Consider the following 13,330-nt stretch of genomic DNA (forward strand, 5'->3'; position numbering starts at 1 on the left):
TTGTTCATCTTTTTTTGTATTATGTATGCCTTGAATATATGTTTTTATAATGTATTGGGAAAAGAACCAAAAGTAACCTAGATTTATTTATTTATTTATTTATTGACACTTTATATACATATACAATAAATATACATATAAGGGCGGGCATATTGCCTTAAGGCAATTTTTTCCTACCTACCCAAACCGTTAAGTTTGAGAAAATTATAAATACATGGACATATTGAATCTTACAATTTTATATAAAAATTAAAAGCAAAGATTAAAAAAAATAAAATATATGTATAAAAAAAAATAACACTTTACTATGAAGAGAGGAGAGGGGATGGGAAGGAAAGAAGAAGGTAGATTGTCATCGTCTTTTGTAAGATTTAAAAATAAGAACCAAAAGTAAAACAATATGGAAAAAATTTTACTCTGTAAGAGACTATGTTTCTTAGACAAGCAATGAATTGTATTCATTTATTCATACAAATACATACATATTACATAAAAATACAAAATAATGTATCCCAAACTCAATAATGCCAAGGGCCTTGTGTTGAGTTGGGATATAACATAATGGCAAGTGGAAGCTCGTGCATAATTAAATAATAGAAAAGTTAAATATTATTACATAACCATATCTTTATTTCAAAGGACATCTGGACAACACGCTTAACAGTATATAAATCTATGCAATATCTCACAGCAGTCTCCTGCAATGGTCTTTTCCCTTAGACAAAATTCAGACTTGTACACTTCTACCGAAAATGACTTTGGTTTTGGAGAACTTAATATGTTCATCCAGGACATTGAACACTCTTGTAGCCACAAAATAGAAAAATCTACTACAAGCATTCTGCTGGGATCTACTCTTGTAGCCACATGACCAGAAATGTGGCAATGACTCTTTAACAAAAATTGTCTTATGTCCAGTACCTTCATGAATTGGAACACGGTGTCAGATGGAAAAGTGGGGGGACAACGCAGCATCACTCTTAGTATTAATTTTTATACGTTTATTAGTGGGTTCATGATAGACGCGGTGCAACCTCCCCAGCCCACTATACCATAAGTTGCCACTGACTGAAAAAGAGCAAAATACACATTTCTAAGAGTGCTAATGTCCAAGATGTTCCTAAGTGAGCAGAATATATGACACAGATTTCTTTGTATGTTCTTTTAAGTAACATGTATTATTGTATTTGATTACAAGCCTTCAAAATGGAATCTCAAGTACAACAAAAGTAAGCATTTTCCATATTTCCTTCTGTTCACGTTTAATCGACGGAGATAAAGAAGAAAACAAATGAATAAAATGCATAATTGTTCGATTTGTTTAAAAATAAAGAAGGAATATCATCGAAGTCGGTATTAAGTTAGAACGCCTTTCTCAAAAACCACCATGGAAGTTTCATTATAAAATTTTGACCATAAATTAAAAAAAGTTCTATCCGTTTTATTCCAAATAAAGAGAACAAAAGGACAAATTAATCAATAATGTTTTCTCTTTCATTATTTACAACAAATGAGTCAATAATGTATTATTTTTATATGTTTTCTCCTTTATTCCCTTAATTGAACGCAAACAAAATGAAATGTTAAAAAACTTTCAATTTCGTCTACTTGAAATTTCATTTCAAAGGCTTGGATTCAATCAGATGAATGCATTTACAATAATAAGGGTTTCAGCTCTTAAACATCACTGAAATCAACACAAGGAAAAATTAAAGAAATATGGATGTTCATCCATGAATGGTGAATATGACACAATGTATACAGCGGCTACTTAAACCAGCAAATGACAGGTCATAAGCACTGTAAATGCGTAGACTTCAATATTCTTTCTCTTACATGTTTTTATCTCTGTAGTTATTTGTTATTCTCAATCCTTTGGGGATAAAATCCAGTCTACAAACATTTATTTTATTCTTTATATGTTAATTTTTGCAGAACAAAAAGAGCATGAACGTTTTTTTATGTTGATGACAATATAATATCTAAATTTAAGGGCTTAAAAAAAACTAATAAATACATTTGCTTACTCTTTCTTCAACCCGTTGGTTTGATCAGCAATAATTTTTTGACATGAATTGTCAAATAAAATATGTTGATTTTTATGTAGCAAAAAATCTGTCTAATTGGTGTTGCAGTTTTGTTTTCAGTAAGGTGTTTATTACTAGATAGTTATTATTACGTTTCTTAGCAAATTGCAAAATCATAAATATTAAGTTAGAGTTGTAAAACTTTATCATGCTTGGAAGACAACTTCTTAAATAAATACTGAAAGCGGAGGAAAAACTCGAACTCAACTCGTCGGTATACTTTGGTTGCTGTTTTCGTGTATAACATGTTCGTTCTCGCGTGAATATTTGACGAAGAAAGGAGAAATTTAGACTCGCTTATTAACATTGTATGGAGGAAGACTTGTAAACTTTTATCATTTGAGCATTATGAAATATTATCAGTTGTTTAAAAGAATCCTTACTTTGTGAAAATCAAAAGCCTACATTACACCTATTTTCCTCTACGGATGCGAATCCTGGCATCTCAAAAGGGTCTGTATCAGCAAAATTTCGGGTTTGAAGAATAGACGTCTCAGAAGAATTTTAGGTGTGCGGCGGTTTGAGTAATAAGAGAATGAACGCAAAAAACTCCAGTGACAACCATCATCAAGTGGAGGCGATACAGTTGGCTTGCCCATGTACTGCGGATGCCACCTGAGAGCCTTAACAACGTTTACCTACTTTGAATGCCTTGGACGTCCGCTGCTGACTGTTTGTCGGGAGTTCATTTCAGAACTACGAGACGTTAACCTGATTCGGGAAAATGCACAGAAGATGGTTGCTGACAGAGATGCCCGGAGGTTTTTCGTGGACACCATATGCTCCAATTAGAGAGCGGACGTGGAATAATGATTATTAAAAGAAAACTTAATGACATTAAAAACACATGCAAAGATTCTAAGAGAAAGCAAAATGTTCAAATACACTTTAAATCCAGTAAACAAAATTGGATGAAGATTAGTCCTCTTCGTAGTTACTAGTAAGAGCGTTTGCCTATCACGCTTGATATTCTGGCTTCGACTTCCGCCAAACCTGACATGAAATTTTATATTCGCTGTATTCAAAGCATAAGTAACTTCATGTTTAAAACGATAAAAATACACCTGGCTTAAAGTCAACATGCAAGTATCTACTGGATTACCTCAAGGCTTAGTACTTGGACCACTTTGCTTTCTCTTTTGCACTAAAGTTATAGAGAACAGTATAAGACAATGTAAATGTTGATGTCACTGCTATGTGGATAATAAACAAGTTTTTGTTTGTTTGTAAGGACGGTGAAAAAAGTATGCTTACTACAAATACCTAATTGACAGAAATGCATTAAGAAAATAGGAAACTGAATGACTTAAAACAGACTAGCATTAAATCTATCGAACGCAAAACTATGGGTTGGCTTCTGTCTAATGACATCGTTTTATTTATTTGAGGGAGTTTTTAATAATGATTTTGACTCTTCTCTTGATATTTAAATTGTTAAGACGATAAATTCATGTTTCTACCAGTTGAGACAAATTAAATGTTTGCCCGAAAATTTGCCATTCGATGCCGTCCGTCAATTAATAAATCAATGCCTTCTTAGAGTTAAGAGTCGATTATTGTAATGGTATCACTTGAAGATTATCAAAAAATAAAATATATCACTCAAGTTCAGTTATATCACTCCACTACTTCTGTAATTACACTGGCTACGTTATCCACAGGCGCAGACGGTAGAGTATAAATCACTGCACAACTCTGCTACAGAATATCTTAAAGAAATGCGTATTTCAGATAAATTAACTGACAGACATCTGACGCTTAAACCAGCTACATCTACGACGATATGTTTTGTTTAAACCCGTACGCAATTAGCGCCCTAAATTTGGTGAAATCGCATTTGTAGTTGCAGGCCTTAAGATATGGAAAGCTCTGACAACAGGAGTGCTTAACTGTGCGAGTGAAAAAATATTTCGGACAAATCGTAAAACCTACTTGTTCTCAAAATCATTTGTATAAATCTGAAGCATGTGATGACCAACTTAATAGTTTTCCTAAAAAGTTTTAATTTATTCATTCAAATACGAGTATACGAGTACATCCATTTTTTTAAAAATGTTTTCAAAGAATCGGCTTGTAGAGCGCCTTTGAGGTATTATATTTATGGGGTTCATAGTCCATGATCGACACACACGATGAAGCAAATCAGCGTTTTCTATAGAATCCAAAACATCATATCATGCAACTCTAACAGTATTCCACATAAATACAAGAGCTTCGTTTTGCTATACATAAACATCTTCTCTGCCATGGAGATATGAAATATAAAGGAACGTAGTCTATAAAGAGACCACAGGGCGCAATCAACTCCTAGTCAGTCAGTCAGGCAGTCAGCATCAATCACTCAGTTCCAGCATGTGGTTCAAGTGCAGTTACTACAACTCCTCATCACCGTGACACTCGCGTGACACAATTCATTATATATTCACCATTTAATAAATAAGCATAAAAAATCAATCTAGTGTCTTCTGTCAATCTCTAACTGGGGTAGGAGCTCCATCAATTCTCAACAACCTAATCCAACATATTGAATCAGATTGTGGTCTCTTGGCAAGTGTCATGGACTCACGGATCAGAGGTCCCAACGATTTTCTAATAGTGAGTTATTGGCAACTCGTTAAAAATGGCCGTAAAATTTAAATATTTTGGTAAATTACCAGAACGCAAATATTATTTTTTAAATTAAAAAAATTGCAAAAATGGCGCTATATACATTATCCAAAATAATAATAGCTCTGAAATTTTCATATGGTTTAGGTGTCCTATACATCACTGAAATAATAGTAATATTTTGGTACATAACCACGATAGATATATAATTTTATCTTTTTCAGCTTATCGCTACTCGTACGTGGGAGTTTTATACAAACATCTGATCAAACACAAATTCTGCGATACAATAACTTCATTCACTGACGAATGTACCGTGAATCGTATTGTCATGTTTATGTACTTGATTTTCTATGGGTTGTTGAATAAAATTACCCGGAATTCACGCAATATGTTTTTATTTGTTACCTGTAATTTTCCGAATATCGATTGTATTAATTTTTATTCCCTGAAATACTCTAAATAAACGATAATAAACATGTTTTCTAAAGCATAAGTAAGACACGCCATTGAGAAAAGTGAGTTTTGCATTTGTAACCAGGCTCCTTTTAATTTGTGGTAACGTCTTGGAAAATAACATAATTTCTGGCTGTTGCTCAGTCAGGTTCAGGTTGAGCATTTACAGGGCGCTACAGATTTAATAAACACTAAACACCCTGCTTAATGAACCTTTGTGATGCCTCTAGATGTAGGTTATGCAGACCGCAATGCGGAAGATGGAACGCATGAGATTTGAGAACGATCGCCTGAAACGGTGTTTCTTCACAACAGATTTATGTAGGTGCACAAGTCGTGGTGGCATTGAAAGCGTATTTTGCACTTTTTTCCATTTATAAGAGTATAGTAAAAGAGATAAAATAAATTCTATGTTAAGTTATGGCTTATTCATCAAAGACTTAAAAAATAAAATCAATAATGGAATCAAAAACACTCGTCCAGGTTTCTGATTTTGTTTCACACACAGAACTGTATTCTACATCCGTCTTGACACAGAAAAAATACATTTACCATATGCATACATACGTTTTACAAGTGACTTCAATTAAATATATTGCAACACATCTGAAGAACATTTTATAGAAGGGAATATAGTCGTCGTGTAAGCCTCGTGGTGTATTGGTCAGGGTGTTTGCCTACCAAGCCAGAGGTCTCGGGTTCGATTCCCAATATGGTGGATACGAAATGTTTATCCAAAGGGGTGTTTTCACTCCAGAATATTTCAAAGTCCTTGGAGCCTAAGACTGATTTTCTTACCTTCATGTAACAAAAATGATCAAGATACGCAGCTATTTAATGTACCAATTCAGTGCTTTATGCACCATAAGGTGCGGAAAGGGAATAATGATGATGATGATGAATATTGAAGTCTAAGCATTTATGCGGCTTATCACCTGTTGTTGGCTGGTTTAAGTGGCCACTTTACACATTGTGTAGCAGATGGGAAAGAAAAGATAAGGTAGCAAGTTTTGAAGAACACTCTACAAGGTCTATATCATTTGAGAAGGTATTTTTTTTCTTGTGACTGACGGGAATCAAACCCACGACGTCAGTTTGACAGTTGGCGTTTGAGTTTATTTATCTTTTTTTATACGGCAAACGGTAATAATTAATATAGGGATATTATGGCTAAGCACGAAAACACTGTACACTCAACAAACAGCAATAATTAATATAGGCATATTATGGCTAAGCAAGAAAATACTCAACACTTAGCCAACGGCAATAATTATTAACATTGGCATATGAATAAGCAAGAAAATACTCAACACTTAGCCAACGGCAATAATTATTAACATTGGCATATGAATAAGCAAGAAAATACTCAACACTCGACACTCGGCAAACGGCAATAATTAACATTAGCATATGGCTTAGCAAGAACACACTCAACACTTGGCCAACGGCAATAATTATTAACATTGATATGGAATGGCAAGAAAATTCTCTACACTCGGCAAACGGCAATAATTAACATTGTCATAATATGACTCAGCACGATAAATGAACGCGGGTTATAAAGATTTTTTAAGTTTCCAATTGTTTTATTTTGTCATTTCATAAAGTCGTTTAAAAAACCTTTGTTAATATTAAAGTATGATATTGCTCAATCCATATAATTTTATAGAAAATCAACTTTGCATATTTATCAGTTTTTTTAAACAATACATATGCATACCTAGATTAACGTTTTTCCGTTGTTAAAGGTTTTTTTAAATATGCTGCGTTACTTCACAGAGGAAGCTGTGTACACAGAGATAAAATGTATTTGGGTTCAGTTTTCTTTACTGATATTCTTATATGTTCAACAAAGTTTTGAAATTTTACCCAGTTCATAGCTGAATATTTTGTATAAATCGCATAATATTGACTTTTTTTTATTACGAATAAATACAGCTTTTTATGAATAGCCTTCAAATGTTAATTAGTTGAACCATATTTTGAGTTCATCGGAATCTTAATTGACAGGACCTAAAACTAGCCTTTCCGAGCCTGATCGTGAAAAAAAACATCGAGTTCTTGGGAGGGTACCAGAAATAACCCAGCCAAAATGCTATACATACATTAAAAAATATATATTGTTATGGTATTGTTTATAAACTGTAGTGTAATTTTTTTGCAAAATTCATACATTTTTTCAAAAATTACTGTTGCGAGAGGATGCTTTATGACATCGCGCTCCTCCAAAATATATTTAAATATTATTAAAAATAAAAAAGTATATTTTCCTTTTGTTATCAATAAAATAATCAATATCAAAAGGTACATTTTTTAAACCATGTCATTAATTTATACAAAAATGTTGCTTAACAAATATTGCCAGCGCAGTATTATAAATAACCAATTGTTTTTTTTACTTTATGTATTTCTTGAAAAATAATGGTATCCAATAAATTCATAAACACGATATACAAGACTTCGAACTAAACCATGCCAATCCTTCTTCATACCACACTGTTTTAGTTGCGAAAAAATCTACTAAAATGGAATATCTATCCCAAATATCAAGTTATACTCGTATGATGAATTTACTAATTAACTCATTCTGAACATTGAAGCACAAAAGTTGTTCTTAAAGATTTAATAAATTTAACTTTTAGTGACATGTATGGACATAATACAACGTCATTTTTTTATATAATCCCGTAGGGGTGCTTTACAAATAAGTTGGTATTGACTTCAAATTCGATTATGGATATAGTGCATCCGAGATCGTAATTTACCGAGGCTTAAAAACCGATCAACTGAAACCCGTAAGGCTGATTTAATAAGACCGAGAGGACAGATTTATTAATGCCTATAAGGCCGATTTCATTAGGCAAAGATGACAGATTCAATTAAACCCAACGTGCCGAATTAATAAGCATGTTACATACATCAAAGCTTACTGGTATAATTTAAAATTACAGAATCTTCATTGTTCAATTTTAATCCGTCAATAATACAACTTTTTGTATGGATATTTTATTTATTTGTTTAATTAGTGTAGCTTTGGTAGCATTATTTTAAGTGACGGATTATTATTTATTGCCTTTATTCAGATTACTCTAAACAACAACAAATTGTGCTTCAATTCTTAAACAACCAAAGCCCGGAGGGCCGATCAACTAAACCCTTTAAGGCCGATAACATTGGGCCCGAAGGGCTGAATTTTCTAACATGTACCAGTCGGTGACAGCCAACTATTGCCTGCTAGTTTTTAAGTTATTCTTTTTTTTGTTTTTTTGATCCATAAATGGATATCTAAAAGGACCAGAAAGGAATCTGAACGATATTACATAATAGGATGCTTTGAAAAAAATATAATTTTTCTCTTTTTTTATCTTCTTAAAATTCATTTTTTTCTATCAAAACGTAACTGATTTTTTCATTGACTTTGAGACAAAATAATTAATTTGACTCTTTTTACCGTGTCTTTGGAATAATAGAGTAGCTACACCCAAAAATAAAGTGTAATATAATTGTATTTTGTATTTTGGGCCCTAATATTAATAAGGTTATTTTTTTATTTCCAGAATCTTAAGAACCAAATAATGACCACGAATCTTTGGGTAGAGCAATCTTGGTACGACTACAAACTTCGCTGGGAGCCCAAAGAATATGGAGGGGTTCATATGCTCCATGTTCCATCAGATCACATCTGGAGACCAGACATCGTCCTTTACAACAAGTAAGACCCCTCAGCATTTGCAAACATATTTATTTGATCTCGGTGTATAGTAAAAATGTACATGTTTTTATTCATATTGTCATAAGTGTTTTGACTATCTTCGTATTCCAACTATATATTTTTTTCTGGAACTTTTTTTTTGTTACAGAGCAATAAACGCCATATATTTCATTTAAAAAAACGATTTTACGCAATTTCTTTGAATGTTTCGTTTAAAAAAAATTGATTATGGTTTCCAACAATAAGTTTTGTAAAACCCTAAGATAGACAAAATCTTCGGGTATTATTTTGTTGACTTTAGTTCCAATAGTATTTTTTCGTTATTCCGTGATTGAAATACAATTTTTAAACCCCGTTTACACTTGAACAATTCAGTCGTTTTGTCCTAGGACTCAATTGTCCATGTGTAAGCAGCAATTTGTAGGATAAAACATCGTTCCAAGACATTGCCACCGAAATAGACGGGCAAGCTGTTTCCGCGGAAAAATGATTACTACTCCCACCGCGCGCAGGACCATATGACAATAGCGATTTGTTCAACGCGTGCACGTCACTCCCGCGTAATTTTCCTGCAAAAATGAAGGCAGAAAAAAAAACACTTTTATTATTTAGTTAGTTTTTTAATAGTTTCAATACATCTTGGCATAAAATATCTTTTTTATTTTCATGAACTCGCGCTCGGGTATGAACTGCCGCCAAATTTTCGTATCGTCCCAGCGTTCTGTTCTGTATGGTCGAGGCTGTTCACGAAGCTGGGATATGACAACATTGTCTTTTGTATTATCTACGTGTAAACGATACTTTATCGACGCGTGACGTGACGTTTTGGACCTAATGGGCCTGGGGCCTAGTGCTGGACTCATTTTTGTTTAAAATCGTATGCGACTTCCCTAATTCGACGTGTGACAACATTCTTGAACCACCCATACGAATGCAGTCGATCGAAATTCAATCGACTTTATCTCGAGTGCCCTAAAGCACTTGACATTGACAATCAAATGCGACATCGTAACTTTAGCTATCAAACTTCTTTCTTGTAAAACGCTAGGCATTCATGTTCGAATGACGAGTAGGTATTATTGTTGTATTTTAACTTAAAATTTAAATCACTGATCAATGTTATGATTTATCATTTTATCATTTATCATTTATTTATTCATATATATGTAGATTACAAAATAAAATATTTTAATTCATACACATAGAAATAATTAGGTAAAATTAGGTATATGTAAAAAAAACACATTAGTATACATAATATCCAAAGAATAATATGTTAAAAAATTAAGAGAATCTTGTAACGAAAAACTCCCTCAGAGACGTGAAAAATGTCAATGTCCAAAGTGATATTGTTCAACATAAAGATAGCCCTTCCAACAGGCATAACCATTGGCAGGTTGGTCCTGTATATTGGAATGTGAAAAAGTCTATGTTGACGCTGGCTAAGGTAATTACCAGGAACATAAAAGCTAATGCTCCGCATAATTTCAGGGTTGTCGATAATACCGCGCAACAATCGAAATAAGTGCGTTGTTAAATACACATTCCTTCTAGTCTTCAAACTGCTGTAACCAAACATACCCTGGAGAAACTCAGTAGGATAAAGCCATGAATAATATCCGCACTCCCTCATGTAGAGAAACCGAAGAAATTTCTTCTGAACCCGCTCCACAATAAGAGAGTACTTCAACTCACACGGTCCCCAAATCATCGAGCCACTCTCGAGTCTACTTCGCACCAACGAGTTATAAAGATACATGATGATGATGTATCAACAAATGTACAACAAATATAACTGTTCTTATTTTTAATCCATTATAAATGGAAACGCATGTCAAAGGCATTTACAAACTTACTGACATTCTCCCATTTTTGGTCAAACCGTATTATGAGATTGAAAAAACGGCGCTTCAACGTGTAAATAAAAATTCTCCTACTAATATTGGCTATACTTTAAATCATGACGTCCATCAGTATAATACGTGACATAGTCAAAATATTCACTACCTGGATCACGCACGACAAGGTGTGGTCTAAGGTCTCTTCTGTACCTTGCTTGTAGTGAGTACAACAGGCTACCAGAGTCCTTTAGAACGCCAAAAAATGACTATATTCATTTAAAAAATTAGTATTTGAGGAGGTACGGGGAACGTAAAATTTACTTTTAAGTTCTTCTTTTTCCTCGGATATTTCTTCTATACTATATGCAAATGTTTCATATTAACTTTTATTATGAATTGTTTTAATTTCTTTGTATTATATACTTGCTTGTTATCTTATTTCAGTTTTATGTACATATTATTACTTGTTAATATATTATTACTATTACAATACCTTTATGTAAATATTATTTTATCCCAAAATGAGTTTGTTGTAGCTCCTGGGAGTTAAAAAAAAAAAGAAATTACACTAGAAACATGATTTCAAAATTATTTTATCGCTTCCTTATGTCAAAATACGTATTTAAGAAATTTATTACACAATATGTTTTTAAAATCCATTATTCAAATATGAAATATTTCTAACACGTAGATGTGTGTTATGTCAAAGGCAAATAATAATTATCAATGTTGCAGCGTCTCGGTAAAACATTTTTTTTTTCATAATATTCCATACACAAAATATTCAACGGAAGAAGTCTGACAACAAACAATAATGGTTTACGTGTGGCAGGAGACCAGGAGAGCCTTATATATATACGAATTTGTTAGTGTTGCCACTTTCTCATTTGTCTTTGTACTTAAATTGTCGGAGGGTTTTCAAGAATAGCATTATGCGATCAAGATGCTCAATCGACTATTGTGTAGTGGGTGGCATCTTTCCAGCATAAGGCTATTTCGTCCGGAGAACCGCGCTGAGCATTACCGGTCTAGGAACTAATGCTGGAAAGACGAGATATTTTGTCACCCACTTGACATGGGTCATTTCAAATGCTTTGCCAAATTACTTTCCTTGAAATGTTTAACAATTAAATTGCACAGATAAATGGAAGAATGTAAAAACGAATAAATTCTTATTTATTCGTGGCACTGTTACATTAAAACTTTTATTTTATTCCGCAATCTATCGTTTCTTGCCAAAATGCTCCTTTCGGTATTTTGCGTGACAATTTGCTTTTGTGACAAAAGAAAATGTTTTACTGACTGCAAAAATAACTTTGTAGGGAATTGAATATGACTTCATAATCTTTCTTTTGTAATCAGGACTCTAGTAGCATTAACTTCAATATGTATTATTGTAAAACCTTGTCTTAGAGCTTGATGTTTTTAACCATTTTACTTATAAATACAAGCGTTGCGTAGTACGTTATTTATCACGATAGCCTCCTTTTCCATGAGAAATTTTTTTCCTGCCTGATCATTTATTCAAATATTTTTTCTTGAACAAAATAACATAACGAACATTTGATTGTGTGGTGATACAAATAAATTTTATTAATAAATTTATTTATTTCATTGAAGAGTACAGTCAAACATGATTCAATTCCATGTTAAAAATGAGGTTGAACGACGAATAAGCGAAGTTTGTAAATAATAATCAAACATCTTAAGTTACAGGAAAATAATCTAAATTTTTCTATCTTTTCTCACTGAATCGCAATAAATCTGATAACGTTAGGCTATCAATTATTTGCACTACAAAAAATTTCATTGTTTTTTTTAAATGTTATTATGTATTTTATTTTATTTTAAATCTTGAAATAGGGTACAAATAAACATATTATTATGTGTGTTCTAATAATTACAGTTTTAAAGAATTGTTTCGTTTTTCTTTTCAAAATGGGAAAAACAAATTGTTTTTACTTTAGGATTGATTGCATGATAAGTTCAAGCTGTTACCAACTAAGACAGACTAAATTCATAAGTAAAAGTTTGCCAGTTGATGCCGCCCATCAATTAATAAATGCGTTTGAAGTGTTTATATTCGATTATTGTAATTTTATCTACGCAGGTCTATCAATGGATAAAATGACTCGCTTACTATTGAATGCCACAGCGAGACTTATTTTTGGAATCTAAGTTCAGTCATATCACTCCACTACTTCGGGAATTACACTGGCTACGTTTTTCACAGGGGGTGGAATACAAACTCTGTTGGCGTATGTGTAAGTCACTGCACAACTCTGCTCCAGAATATCTAAGTGAACTCTGCATTCCAGATGAACTAGCTGACAGAGGTCTTACGCTTAGATCAGCTACATCTACGTCGAAAAGAAAAGTTACTATACCTCTACGCAAACGCCGCACTAAATTCGGCGAACGCGCATTTGCGGTCGCAGGCCCTACGGCATGGAATGCTCTCCCAGCAGAGGTGTGAAACTGTAAAGTGAAGTGATGTTTCGGAAAAAACATAAAATACTTGTTTTCTAAATCCTTTGAATAAATCCTTAGCATGTGGTGACTAAGTACATGGTTTTTCTTAAATCTCAAATTAAAAAAGTTAAAATTAAATTTATGTCTTTATAGAA

General features: G+C 32.9%; 1 protein-coding gene across 1 annotated transcript in view; it reads left to right on the top strand.

Annotated features, from left to right (window-relative positions):
* Positions 1-8,711: 8,711 nt before the first annotated feature.
* nAChRalpha4 (nicotinic acetylcholine receptor alpha4) overlaps positions 8,712-13,330 on the top strand; it is a gene marked incomplete at its 3' end in the record, with an annotated part of 298,565 nt that continues 293,946 nt past the window's right edge. Inside the window, exon 1 of the mRNA XM_088234837.1 lies at positions 8,712-8,862. Coding sequence (XP_088090963.1) covers positions 8,726-8,862 — 137 coding nt within the window. The remainder of the gene's footprint in view (positions 8,863-13,330) is intronic.

This window comes from Micrasema longulum, unplaced genomic scaffold (assembly GCF_059751315.1).
Source record: "Micrasema longulum isolate JH-2025_06_02 unplaced genomic scaffold, ASM5975131v1 h1tg001293l, whole genome shotgun sequence".
Classification (NCBI taxonomy): domain Eukaryota; kingdom Metazoa; phylum Arthropoda; class Insecta; order Trichoptera; family Brachycentridae; genus Micrasema; species Micrasema longulum.